Source organism: Physeter macrocephalus, chromosome 15 (assembly GCF_002837175.3).
Source record: "Physeter macrocephalus isolate SW-GA chromosome 15, ASM283717v5, whole genome shotgun sequence".
Classification (NCBI taxonomy): domain Eukaryota; kingdom Metazoa; phylum Chordata; class Mammalia; order Artiodactyla; family Physeteridae; genus Physeter; species Physeter macrocephalus.
In genome coordinates, this window is record NC_041228.1 from 71858871 (window position 1) to 71873707 (window position 14837).

Genomic DNA, 14837 nt, shown 5'->3' on the forward strand with positions numbered 1-14837 from the left:
ATTTTTTTTTTTTTTTTTTTTTTTTTTTTGCAGTACGCGGGCCTCTCACTGTTGTGGCCTCTCCCGTTGCGGAGCACAGGCTCCGGACGCGCAGGCTCTGCGGCCATGGCTCACGGGCCCAGCTGCTCCGCGGCATGTGGGATCCTCCCGGACCGTGGCACGAACCTGTGTCCCCTGCATAGGCAGGTGGACTCGCAACCACTGCGCCACCAGGGAAGCCCGGGTCCCAATATATTTTTATCATTTTCATTTAAATCTGGCTAATGTTCTACTTTGCTCGATAAATCAAGTGACAAATACTTGTTGACTTTGAAGTCTCTCTATAATTCATTTTTACTGTCTGCTTCTACAATTTTGAACATTTCCCCTTTGAATATTCTTTTTTCTTTTTTTAAAAATAGCCTCTATTATTACTTTTGGTTTTCCCATTTCTAGGGCAGACTCCATCCCCAAAATGCCATTTCTTCTGAGATCGTTTTATAAATTCTTTTCTCTTTCTATGAATTACTGTTCAAAGAGAATTGAATCTGATCATATTCTTCCCAAGATTAAATCCATTCATTGATTGCATGTGTCATCTGGCAGAGTATCGCAGCTGGAGAGACCTGAGTAGGGTGTGGGTGTGCATGTACTCACTTGCTGAGCAAGACTTGGGGTAGCTAGCCCTTTGGGGTGGTCATTTATTGCTCGGAAAAAGTAATTTATTTATAAATGTTAACTTTCTCTATAAGTGCCAAGATATAAAATAGGTTGGGACTCACTGGTGTTAAGACAGAATCCAAGGTCCCTCCGAGGCTGACCCCACTGTTCACTTAGTGAACTGAACATACCACACTACTCATCACTTCCTGAGTATCCCATGGTTTTCCCAAGCTTTTTTGAACATACTTTTGCCAGTATTTAAACTGCATTTCCTTTGTTCCCTTCCTCATGATGTAACATTCTTCATATAAGACCATGTTCTCACGCTCTGAGCAGCCATGCTTGGCGCCCTGACACACAGTTAGCCTCTGCTTATTTTTTTTGTGCTTCTGATTGACTTTATACAGACCGTTATCTGCACTTTACTCTTCCATAATTATTTACATGCCTTGCTCACTTATTAGAATGTAAGATCTCCCAGGAAAGGGACCAAGTCTTATTCATTTCTGTATCCTTGTGGGTCTAATAGATAGAAGTCTTTCAATAACTGTTTCTTGAATGAATGAATCAAATCAATACAGGATTAGCTATTTAAACTTGTTTAAAGCCCTAAAATTAATCAATAATATGCTGGAACTGGACTATACTTTTGGATCTGGACAGGTTAATGACCTCAGACAAGAAGAGATTTGGGAGAAATGCTGAATCCAATCAAGCATTTAAATATCGACAAGAATTGGCAACCTATCTAGAATATAGAAAGAACACAGAATTCCATCAGAAGCTACGGTTGAAAGAAGTCAGTGTAATGTCAACAAAGCATCTGAGTCATGTGGGAAGACATTAAAATGTTTTAAAGGGTTAGTGAGTATAAAACCAACCAGAGGGGCTTCCCTGTGGCGCAGTGGTTGAGAGTCTGCCTGCCGATGCAGGGGACACGGGTTCGTGCCCCGGTCCGGGAAGATCCCACGTGCCGCGGAGCGGCTGGGCCCGTGAGCCATGGCCGCTGAGCCTGCGCGTCCGGAGCCTGTGCTCCGCAACGGGAGAGGGAGAGGCCACAACAGTGAGAGGCCCGCGTACCGCAAAAAAAAAAAAAACAACCAGAAAGAGACTCTTAATCGGAGTAAAGTCTTGTGTCTACTCAAATCTAACGTCATCTGAGTCCTGATGCTGTGGGCTGCTGAATTAATCACATTTGAAGGGTATGGAATGAGATCTCCTCTTATTCCACCAACTATTTCAAAAAGCTCTGAAAATCCATTAGTGGAAAGTGAGAATCCCTTTGGAATTGAGGTCCTGCTTCCCAGCTGAAAATCCCTTAACATACAGCAAACTCAAATTGCTTGAGATGCTTATTTGTTAGAGAAATAAATTTCAATATTTATTTCAACATTGTGGCTCCATCATTTTAAACATGTGGCTTCCAAAGCTTCTATGCTGGTCTGTATCCAACAGGCAGAAGCGGGAAGAGCATGGAGAACCACATGTGGAAGTGACGGGGGCGCTGGGCCTGGAAATGGGCGTGTCCCTTCTGCTTGCATTCCATGGTCTGGAGTTCAATGTCATGGGACACCTAACTGCAGGGAGCCTGGGAGATGCAGCCCAGCTGTGTGTCGGAAAAAGAGCACACAAATGGCAAACAACTGGCCAACCTCTGACACAAGCATGTACATTCAAGCTTTGCAGTTGACTGAACTGTACGTAGCAAAGAAAGCTGTTCTCTGAGTACACCATTAACTCTAATCTGGACTTTTTGTTCTTATAATCAGAGAGAGAGCAAAAGCAAACAAAAGAGAGGAGAGAAAAAAGAGAGCAAGTGAGTGAGAGAGCGAGCTCCTGTTTCCTCCTCTGAGGAAAAATGTGGACAAAACTGAAAGGCTAGTTAGGTATAAAATTTAGAATTAATTTACTTTGTGCCTCATACAACTTAGAAGGAGAGACAAATGCCTTTACTTCTCCCCTACTTTATCTTCATGTTGGCATCCAAGTTATTGGTACTCCCAAATACCTCACTTAGACCAGTTTCAGATATTGCTCCCAGAAAGAACACTAAATTATTATTTTTTAGTCAATAAAATGCTTAGTATAAAGCACACGAAGGGACTTCCCTGGTGGTCCAGTGGTAAAGAATCCGCCTTCCAATGCAAGGAAATGCAGGTTCGATCCCTGGTCAGGGAACTAAGATCCCACATGCCGAGGGGCAACTAAGCCCGTGCGCCACAACTACTGAGTTCGCGCGCCTCAACTAGAGCCCGCGTGCCGCAAACTACAGAGCCCACGCGCCCTGGAGCCCTAGCGCCACAACTAAAGAAGAGAAGACCTGCACGCCACAACTAGAGAGAAGCCCGTGCACCAAAATGAAGAGGCTGCGTGCCTCAGCGAAGATCCCACGTGCCGCAACCAAGACCTGATGCAGCCAAAAATGAATAAAAAAAAAAATAATAATAAATAAATCTTTTAAAAAAAAAGCACACGAAGATGAGTGTTCTATATATGCCTCTTAGTGTTGGTTACTTGCATGACATTTTTTCAAAGGAATTATAAAATCTGACTTCCATTAAATATTTGGTCCAAGAGTATAGCTCTTGAGAATATTGTGTGCCATTTTGCTATCTAAGAGGGATGAACATCTGTTTCATTGTTTGGTCTTACTTTAAAATGCCTGTGTTTCATTGTCTGATCTGACTTAAAATGCTTTAGTGTAACGGTGAGAGTATAAGCTATATACTGGGGATGGCAAGTTAACATTTTAAGGACTTAATGATAAAACTTCACTCCAAAAGCAGCCAGGGCCAGTACTGGCCCTGTGTTATGTGTTACCTATGTTTGCATCAGAAATCTGCTTAATTTGCATGAGGATAATAGAAAAAAAATTTAATTGGTAAAATAAGTGCTGTTTGGGACTTCCCTGGTGTCGCAGTGGTTAAACCCCGCGTTCCCAATACAGGGGGCCCAGATCTGATCCCTGGTCAGGGAACTGGATCCCACATGCATGCCACAGCTAAGAGTTGGCATGCCACAACTAAGGACCCCACGTGCTGCAACTAGGACCTCGTGCAACCAAATAAATAAATATATATTTTTTTAAAATAAGTGCTGTTCAAGAGATGGGAGTGCCTGGGAAAACTCAAGAGATGGGGTTGCTTGGAAGCCAGAAGGGAGAAGTCAACAGTGACCTAAGTCACCCATTACAATGAAGCCCGGTAAGATCTAAGTGAACTTGACGATTAGGAGGTCATTGCTGGCTTTCGAGAGAGCATTTTCAGTGATAATATAGGACAGAAAGCCCAACAGCCGCGGCCTGACGGTGGATCGGAGGTGAGAAAGTTACACTGTAAGTCTGGACTATTTTGTAGAAAAGTCTAGATGTGGAGGGAAGAAGTATGAGAGACAGGGAAGCTCAGTGTATACCGGGTGGGGAGCCAGGGTAATTTCTTTTGTTTTGTTTTTAAACTTATGTGGCTTTATTCATAAACTGAGGAAAAAGGTCCCATGAGAGGAAGAAACTGGGAGAGAGAAGGGGAAAAGAGATAAAGTTAGGGAGGCGGAGAGAGAATCATTAATGAAGCAGGCACCTGAATACGTGGGAAGGATGGACAGAAAAGCCACAAAAGCCCGGGGACAGAGAGAATGCCTCCTCTTCTATGTCAGGAAAGAGAACATCATGGATAAATACGGACAGATCCGATGGGAGAGAGACCCTAGGAGCTTGTGGGCACCCATGCCTACTGGCTTTCCTTTGCTGTAGAGTCTTAGCGGGAGAGTCTCAGCGCTGAGCGGGCAGAATAGAGGAGGACAAGGGTGCAAGGATCACGTCACCTCTCTGGGCTTCATGTCCTCATTCCTAAAGTGAGAGTAAGGACGCCAAAGTCTCACGGTAGGGAGCACTAACACCGCAGTTTTAAGGGACCTGGAGAAGGCGCAGACTCAGAACGAGCGAGAGGAGGGCGAGGTGGCCGGCGCGCATGCGCACGTGTGACCTCATGGGGCGGCATCAAGGCCGGTTGGTGCAGCACGTTCTTCTCTGCGGCTCAGGGCCGGCTGGAGAGACGAGGGCTCAGCCTACCCCCTGGTGGGGCGGGCAGAACAGCTCAGTGTGAGGATTGAGAAGGGGGTGTGTGGCGGGCGTTGGGGTAGGGATATTGAATTTAGAATTAAAATGGAAACACAAGGACCCTGTCGGAACGCTGTTAGCTGCTCTCTCTCTTGGGCGCCTACATTTTCCCACTAATAACCCACAATAAAACCATTGCCCAGGATCCGCATAAAACCCTCAAAGCCCTTTTTTTTCGTCACTGCACTTAGGGTGCCGTGAGGATGTGATTTTTGTTGTTGTTGTCGTTACTCCCTCGTAATCACAACTGGTTCCCGAATCCCTCATCTTCCATTCTGTACCATCTGGATGACAGATCCTTCAGTCTTCTTTCTTGAGGAGAGGGCATGCCACACAGCGTGGGGCTGTTGGTAACCAAGAGGACCTGAGAGCTCCGACCTGTCTGACCAGGGATGGGAGAAGGCGGGATCATGTCTCCTTCAAGCTAACAGGCATCTGTGTAGAGCGCTTGCTTTAAGGGGTGAGGCTGATGCTTCACGCTCCCGGGGCTGTTAATCTGGAGCAGACAGATCAAGGTGTTCTGAATAGCTGCCTGATATTTACCATTTGTAAATGAATGAAGAAAACGTGATGCACGTGATGGAAGCTTGAGATAACCCCCAGCTCTGGGCATCATCTACAGGGCTGTGGTGTTAGAGCTGAGTGCCTTGGAGATCCCCCAGGGGGTGGTTCCATTCGTTAATGGGCGCAGAGCTAGATATTGGCAGACTGACAACCACCTTCATTTAAATAATTTCTAACGCACAGTTTCAAGTGGGAACACAGAAAATTAAACTTCCTCTGGGCTGTCCGTGTTCTCTGCTTGTTGGTGTCAACTTTCTGTCAAAACAGGCCACAATTAGTAGCCAATGAAAACTTCCAGGAAACATAAGTGTACAAACCATTTATACCTTATTGCAAATTAGATTTTTTTTTTCTATAGTGCAAGGAATGGAAAATTTAAATTTTCATAAGGTGTGAGGACAGAGATATGAGAGATAATGTAATGACATGAGGGCATTTTCCTTGCTACGTGTCTTGTACATATTTGCACAAAATTTCACATCATATTTGTATGACAAATATTTACTGATTTCTTATGATGTTCCAGATACGGAACCAGGTCCTTGGATCCCAGGGTGGGCAGGGTACAATCCCCATGCTCTACAAGTGGGGAACACAGTTAATTAAAAAAATAAATTGAGCACAGGTTCAGAGGGCCTACTGAGGCACGGGGAAGAGGGCGTCCTGGGGAAGAATGTTGAAGAACACGTAGGAGCTTAATTACTTGAAGGGAGGTGACCGTGTCTCATCTGGTGACGGAATAGACATGGGAGGTGAGGAAGAGTCAAGGAACGTGCCCAAGGTTCTAGCTTGCGTGAAGAATGGTCATTCATATAAATGGAGACAGAGAATAGAAACGGAAGAATTCTCCCCCATCTCTGCCAATGGAACTCCTAACCAACCTTCCGAGTCCATTTGCTTGCACGGTTCTTCATTCAATACTCACTCATTATCTACTGTACAGAGTGCCCATTATGTCAGGAAATGGGCGAGGCCCTGGGGATATCATGACTTTTAAAAATTACAGTTGTGTTAAATGTTTCCAAGGAAAATGCAGTGTGCAATGAAACCATATGAGTATATCCTGGGTGCCCTCAACTAGCCTGGGGAGGGTGAGAGGGGAAGTGGCTAAACGGGGGAGAGACAGTTAAGCTGAGATCGGAAGGATGTATATAAGCTAGTGAGTCAACAGAGGGAGGAAAGGGCTTGGTGAATGTAGGAAAACAGATGTAGCTGGAGATGAGGAAGTGAGGAGGGAAGAAAATAACGGCTGTGGATACTCCCTAGTTAGGTAGAAATATAGGGGTTCTGGGTTGGAGAGACACGACCGTCTGGGTTCCACTTCACCGTGAGGTTAGTGCTGACTCTGGAGCTTGTTCTAGTAAAACGGCTTCTCTAGTCTCCATGGAAAGTTCCCCTCTTGAGTCACTGGTTTGGGTACTTTGGTGTTTATGACATTCTTCTTGAGAGATACTGTTCTTTTTAGCTTTGATGAGGTATAATTGACAAAACTGTAGTATACTTAAAGTTTACAACATGATGATTTGATATATGTATACATCGTGAAAGGATGCCCACCATGGAGTTAATTAACACATTCATTACGGAGACACACTGTCTTGTTAACCTGCCCAAGGACTGGAATCCTCTCTGAACCAGAGCACTGTAGTTAGAACCCTATTCTGTATGGCCTGACCTTCCCATGTGTGGGGCTGGCTTAGGTCTCCACCCAGTTGGTCCCAACTTTTTGACCGTACGTCTGTCCCCTTGGCCGTATTTTGCATTTGAGTTCACTCTATGGTGCATCTATCTTCCAAGTCTCTGTTGCCTCCCTGATGTCTTGTCCAGGAGTCCATAAACTCAAGCTCTTGTGCTAATGTGGTATAGTGGAGGTTTACTCCATCTCCCTATATCTTTTTTTCTTTTTAAAGATTTTTTGATGTGGACCATTTTTAAAGTCATTATTGAATTTGTTACAATATTGCATCTGTTTTAGGTTTTGGCTTTTTGGCCCCGAGGCATGTGGGATCCTAGCTCCCCGATCAGGGATCTAACCCACACCCCCTGCATTGGAAGGCGAAGTCCTAACCACTGGACTGCCAGGGAAGTCCCCATCTCCCTATATCTTGACCTTCAAAATTACTAAAAATACATCTGATTATGCTAAAGAGAGGCAGGACCTCCATTTGTTAAACATAAATATTTGTAAGTTGGATGAAGGTGGTCAAAAGGTACAAACTTCTAGTTATAAGCTAAATATAATAAATACTAAGGGTGTAATAACAACATGATTAATATAATTAACACTGCTGTATGTTTTATATGAAAGTTAAGAGAATAAATTCTAAGAGTTCTCATCACAGGGAAAACTATTTTTTTCTTCCGTTTTGTTTCTGCATGTGATGATGGATGTTCACTAAACTTATTGTGGTAATCACTTCATGATGTATGTAAGTCAGATCATTATGCTGTACCCCTTAAACTTATACAGTGCTGTATGTCAATTGTATCTCCATAAAACTGGAAGAAAAAAATTGTAAATGTACCAAGCATCTCCCTAAATTCTGAACATAATCCTAACACTTCATCAAATTTTAGAACCTTGTAGTTTTGAAATCCATTTTGAAAAATGAGTTGCTGGGCCAAGAGAATTTACTTAATAAAATAAACTCACCAATCATTTAAAAAATACTTTTATTTTATTTTTGGCCACAAGGCGCGGCTTGCAGGATCTTAGTTCCCCAACCAGGGATCGAATCTGGGCCCCTGGCAGTGAAGGCACTGAGTCCTAACCACTGGACAGCCAGGGATTTCCCTCAACAATCACTCTTTTTATTAGATGCTATGTGCAAGGCATTTTCTAGGCTCTAGAGTTATATCTGGGAACATAAAGATTCTGATGGCAGAGATTTTGTATTCTAGTAGAAAGGTTAGGTAGTAATTTTGTAGCTATTTGGCAGAGTTATGGGGACATGCTTCAGGCTCTAAATCTAAGTTGTGGTGAGGATAGCTGCAACTCACCAGATTGTTACCAAAAGAAATTTATACTCTCTGAGAACCAGTAGATTCTTCATGGCTTATTGGACCAGTACTATGACTGCTTTGAAATATTGACTGTGACCACGGGATCATCCTTACCTGGGTCTCATGTATTTCTCCATCCTTGACTCTCACAAATTTCTCCTGTCCCTCCACCCTTGTATGGTCAGGCCACCCAAGATGGCTGTTCTCTTGCTTTCTGTACATCCCCTGCTGGACCAGTTCCTGCTTCACCTACACCCTACCCACACGACTGACCTTCCCTCTTCATCGTAGAGCCTAATCAGTAAATGCCTGTGTACTTGCCCCCGACCCCTGTTAGTAATTGTTCTAATCTTTATATCAAAATGTCTCCACTATGTTAGTTTATCAAAGGGGCGGTGAGGGGGCGTGCTTTTCTGCTTTTTTCCCTGGTAACCAGTGAGTCAACCTGACAGTGGGGTGTCGCTCCAGGTCGCTTTCTGCTTCAGATGTGTAAGATCCCCCATTCATTAAATCATTGATGTCTCTGGGCTCTTTCTTCTGTCTTGAGGCTGGGCCTCAAGGGGTCAAATGGTTGTATAAAGAGCTGTTTTGAGATATTCCATGTAAAATGCTGAACCCACATCTGGGGAGTTCATTTTCTTTTCAAAAACGAATGCTTAGGATTTTCGATGTACATTTCTCCTGCCAATCAACATATACAGCCCAAGCTGGCCTTTGTGGAACCGACAGACATCCCATTCGCAGTTTGCAACCTAATATCAGAAGAAGTAGTGCTAGCAACAGCTCCTCTGAAAAAGCCTGGCAATATTTATACACATTAATACTATTTTTCAGTATTTTTTGCCTCTCCTCCACACTTCTTTGAATTAAAAACGTTCTTTTTAGTAAATCTGACAAGGCACTAACAAGCCCACAAGTTCATTTCAGCAGTAGATGGTTCACACACAAGATGTTGACTTTTATTTTATGGTTATTTTTAATTTTTTTTTAAACATCTTTATTGGAGTATAATTGCTTTACAATGGTGTGTTAGTTTCTGCTGTATAACAAAGTGAATCAGCTAAACATCTATCCCCATATCTCCTCCCTCTTGCGTCTCCCTCCCACCCTCCCTATCCCACCCCTCTAGGTGGACACAAAGCACCGAGCTGATCTCCCTGTGCTATGCGACTGCTTCCCACTAGCTATGTATTTTACATTTGGTAGTGTATATATGTCCAGGTCACTCTCTCACTTTGTCCCAGCTTACCCTTCCCCCTCCCCGTGTCCTCAAGTCCGTTCTCTATGTTGACATGTTTTTACGACTACAGGTTCCAAATATCCTGGTCTCACAAAAGTGTTCACAGAGACTGATAGATTTTTTAAAAAGAAATAAAAAATGAAACAGATATAAATAGGCTTTTTCATTAGAATGAATGATGAAAAGTATTGACCCTACCTAGCAGTACTCTTGCCTTTTGTGAGCTTTTTATTTCATTGTCTTTGACCTGCAATCATAGTCTTCATAGGAAATGGCTAAAGAGGCTGAAAGGTAACTAAGAAGATAGGTGGCTGGAAAAAAATGTTTCCTCAAGCATTTATTACCCTTCAGAAATGTCCATCAGCTGAACTGTCACGCCCATAGAACCACTTAAGCAGTGCAGAGGAGAGAAGCGGGTAGTTATTAATTTTTAAGGCTGGCTGACAGCTTTCAGTCCAAGAAAGGCTTAACTTTGCATTTTGAATAAGGCAGAGATTTTCATTAGTTAGAATAGAAATCGAAATGATAAATGATATATTGTCTGCCAAAATACTGTGACACTACATTATCTACTTGCAGTTACCTTTCAGAAGAAGCTTTCCAGAAGCATACTTAGATAAATTGGAAGGCTACCGGTATTGTTTTCTTATTTTATGTTTAAATTTTGGAAACACAATTCAAGGGACACGTCTTCTCAACTGTGGGTTGGTAAGGGCAGTTCACTGTCGCACCCGAAACCTAAGTGTTGGCACAAATGGTACTAGTCTCTGAGATCATTGCAATTGGTTTCAGACATTTCTTTTTGCTCACATCTGCCTTCTGAAGACTCTAGGACAATTTAATTAAAATTGCACTTTGATTCCTACTTCTTTCAATAAAAAATATAAAATTACCCTCCCTTGAGAACTATCAGACTAAAAGGTTTGTGATTGCTTTCTGCTGTCATCTTGCTCCCCGCCGATTATCATGTCAGGTTGGTCTAGGGCATGTTTACTTTGTTTTGAGCACCCAAGACCCTTTTGGCTCTAAGTATTATTTGAATTGATGGTAACATAACTACTTTACACAGATGTCTCTTGGTAACTTAATGTAGGGCCCTAATAACAAACAGTACAATTAAACCATTAATAGAATTGGCTGCTAGCAGGTGCTTCAATGCTGGTTTGATGGGCATTAAAATAGCTGACTCAGAGGTTTCGATAGAGAAACTTAAGCTAGTTAAAGACTCTAAGATCAATAAAACTACGATATCTGCCAGTAGCAATCTGATCCATATACACTGACATTATTTCTCTAAAAAAGGCTGATAGAAGGTCAAAAATCCTTTACCCAATTTAGATGAGCCTTTTATTTTGCATGACATTTTGCATTTCCAAGTTTTGCTTAAAATCACAGGCTTCAAGGAAAAGCCCTTTATGTATTTATTCTACTAGATAAAAGAAGATTATTGATTAATCTACCTGTCCTCACACAATAAGGTGGGGATGAAGTCTTAAGCATCATTGAGAACCTCTAATCAGTTCAGTAAGGAGAAGAAAGAGGATCATTTTGGTACCTACTCAAAAGTACTTTATAAGGTATTCAGCTGGGATTTATCAATCAGTGTATCATTTTGGGGGAAGTATTTATTCAGCACCAATTCTAACCATTTTTTTAGTTTTCAACTCCAGTTAAAATTGTTCTTGCTCACCCGGTTGTTTTTTTGGCTGTCAGGCTGTCTTAGCTGTGAGTTGGAAGCATGCTGCTGATTTTCTGTACATTAACTTTGTCAAATTGTGGAACTACTAATGGAACACCTGAAAATGTACTTTTTGAAGTTAACCTCATAGTCAAAAGTATTGTCATTACAACAGCACTTTTGAAATGTCAGAAACTTTCCAGCTCATCTAGCATTAAAAAACAAAACAAAACAAAACAAAGCCCCAAGCAAGCACAAAAGAGACGGTGTGGTACGTTTGCGTGTTTTCGCTGCCTGATGAGTTTAATCTCAAGGTCTAATATTTCTTCCAATTGGTTAAATAAATCCTCATTGTTAACTGGATTCCGGTTCATACACCACGCACTGTACCTATTTGGTGGTAAGCACTCATCAGACCCTTTTGGAGTTGTGTTCTAGAAAGAAGTTGTAATGGCTAGCTAGACACTTATCCTCATTTTTTTAAAGAGTCAACTTTGCAACCCAGAGAGTATCTGCAGCGGCATAACCAAATCCCTGGGATGGTTGGGTATGATTTGTTTATCTAATAATTTATTATTTTTTTTTAATTAAAATTGTCTGGTATTACATGAACCCATAATGGAGCGGTGCCAAGAAGTGCCTTAGACATTAGCAGGTGCTCCATAAATGCCACTCATTAACCTATGTTGCTAAATCTCTACCCACATAACTTTGGGTAATAGGTCTTTTTGTGTGTGTGTGTGTTCTGCTAAAATGTGACCACTTAGCTTTTTGCATTCCATTAATTCTTTTTCAGCATCTCTCTCTTTTTTTTTACATCTTGCATTGAAGGTTGTCATTTTTAGTTTTCTCAGAGTATTTTATGTAGTTTATGTATGTGTAGTTCTTGGTAGACTGTGTTATTGTATTGATGTTATTGCTATTAGTCAGATTTCAAAATTCTGCAGCCAGCATACTTACAATTAGTGATGGATAAAACAACCCCGATTTTCAACTCAGAGAAACGTTTAGGTCTCTGATGAAAAGTTACTAAAATGAAACAACAGCCATCTGTAGGTGTCCCTGTCTCTCAGCACCCTCCCTCTCGACTTGGACTGAGTTTCAATACTTAGTGCCATCTTGTTTGTGTGCAGTATAGTTTGTAAATGTTTGATTGTAACTTTACTATGCTGATTTTAATCATTTAAAATTCCAAATATAAAAGATTTCATGGTCCTGTAATGAATAGTTTTGGAAGCTATATCTCAGATAAAATAAACCCACAGGTAGGTAGAATAATACTTACAGGTGTCCTCTTCTTCCATGAAAATACTGATCACATAACAGGCATACACAAAACCAACCAACTGCAAAGGAGAAAAAAATATCTTAAAAATCTAGGACAGACGTCCATAATTAAAAAGCCTATGTAACCAATAGATAAAGAATACACAGTATTATCGTCTATGAATTTGTAATAGACAAAAATCTTAAATGCTATTTAAATGTTTTAAAATAATAGCCTTGATTTTAAAGAACCTTTTCATTTCTACCTAGGTGTAATAGCTTTCTAAAGTAGTACACAGAAATGGGAAAAAAAATTGCAGATATTTCACTTAGATTTTGATTTGGGATTTACAGTTCTTATATTGCAAAATCACCACAGATCATTCAGAACATCTATTTTTAAGTTTTGACTATTTGTAGAGCAATTTGTAGCAACTCTCATTATTACTACAACTATTTTAATGTTTAATTACCACAAAGGGAATCAAAATACGTTCATTGTAAATTAAATACCAATCATTTACTTAATTGTGGAAAATGCTCGGAGAATGTAAATTCTATTTGAATACTAAATTGTTTTGTTAATTATACACTGCCAGCCACAAACACCAGATATATTGTTCTTCTTTCTTGCCTGCTCCTCTTTTGTTTCTGCATCCCCTCCCTTCCCTAATTAGTAACTATCTGAATCTGTCCTTTGGAACCCAGGGAATGTTTAAGAGACTGAAACCTTTTTCCTACTAAGAAACAGGGACACGAAAAGGCTTTTGTACCCAAGGGGGCCTCACAGGGTCCTGCTTGGTTTGAAGGGCAGGGATGTGTATGTGTGCCCATAGTCCAGGGGTAAGGCCTTCTGAAGAGAGCTGGCTGTGCTATTCTGGAGCAGGACCCTACCCAAGAGAACAATACTACTTTGAGTTCTTCTGCAGCCACATCATACAGGGGGGCTCCTGTTCCCTCATGGGATATTGCTAGTACTTTAGTAACACATGAAGTCCTAACGTGTAGTCCTGGTGAGGCTACCAGAGTCAAGCCACACGTTAAATAATGTTAAAGGCTGGTTTTTCTTAGGTTTTTAGAAAATAGATAGATAGAAAGAAAGAAATAGGAGTAATATTTTCTCCTTATGCTCCCATGGATTATCTTGTTCATTCCTTTTAATACATGTGTTCTACTTTGGATTCCTTTATGTACCTCCTTAGATGAATATGACCTACTGTGGAGAAGTGACTTTGAAGATGACCCTTTTGCTTGAAGAGCAGTGCAATGAGTTCAGCTGACATGAGTCCTAGTGACAGAAACAGGCAGATCAGATATCCTTTGAACCCTAAAGAGCTAGACCAAGTGACAGCCAAACAAATCAAGAGTTTCTTTGTGTGCAGTGTGACTAGGATGGCAGATACTTTGGGTCTCTTCTACTCACTTTGCAAGGAGAAGGGTAGTAGAAGAATGGATGAATCATGTTACAATAGAAAAATGTCTGAACTAGTTTTGTTACTTTTGTTATAGACCAACATTTAGATACTGCATTGTTTATCTTGGACGTTGCTTATTGAATAGTTAGGCCACAGATGCTTGACAGCTTACGTAGTTCAATAATTTTTCCCCTACAGCAAACTCAGGTAAGTTAAATCTCACAAATCATTATTTTTCCATCTAAGTAGGTGAAAGATAAGCAAACTGTTTTGATTGAGTGCTGTAGAACTTATCTAGTATAAAGCTAAGGCCTTCACGATAGCTCAATACTACAATGAATATTTTTCTACTTTCCGAATAGACTATACATCTCTACAAAAAAATCTATTTACACCTTTATGCTGATTTGAAGTAGAATAAATTATTGTTTTATCTTCATTGATACCTTTTGAGATGACAATGATGTCTAAAGTGTATATTAGCATATTATTAGCCTCTTTGGCAGGGAACATATTTTGGTATCTTCTAACATTAGCTCATTCCATTTGATATGCTGGGTCCATCGGCATTTACTGGTTTGTTCATTGGCATTTACTGGAAGAAAGGCCAGAGGATTGATGAGAAGGGTCCTTGAGAGCAAACTCGGTGAACTCAATGCTAAAACACTGTTTTCATACATCAATATGTAGAGTTAATTTGATGGGGTTGAAAAAAATCCCATCCTGATAGAGAGATTTTAACTTGAAAATGAAGTCTACCCCACCCTTCTCTGGTTTGCCTTCCAGCTGTTACAAGAGACCTGGAAAATAGTAACTGCTAATGACTGTTCCATAAATTGCTTTGTTACATATTTATACATTTAAAGGAACAAATCTAAGTAACCTCTAGGGACTCTTTTTTTTTTTTTTTGGTAG

At 41.0% G+C, this 14837-nt stretch overlaps 1 protein-coding gene across 2 annotated transcripts in view; it reads right to left on the reverse strand.

Moving 5' to 3' along the window:
* Window positions 1–14837, reverse strand: part of NKAIN3 (sodium/potassium transporting ATPase interacting 3) — a 560708-nt gene that overhangs the window by 25435 nt on the left and 520436 nt on the right. For both annotated transcript variants that reach the window (XM_055091171.1, XM_055091170.1), the window contains exon 5: window positions 12527–12587. In XM_055091171.1, coding sequence (XP_054947146.1) covers window positions 12527–12587 — 61 coding nt within the window. The remainder of the gene's footprint in view (window positions 1–12526; window positions 12588–14837) is intronic.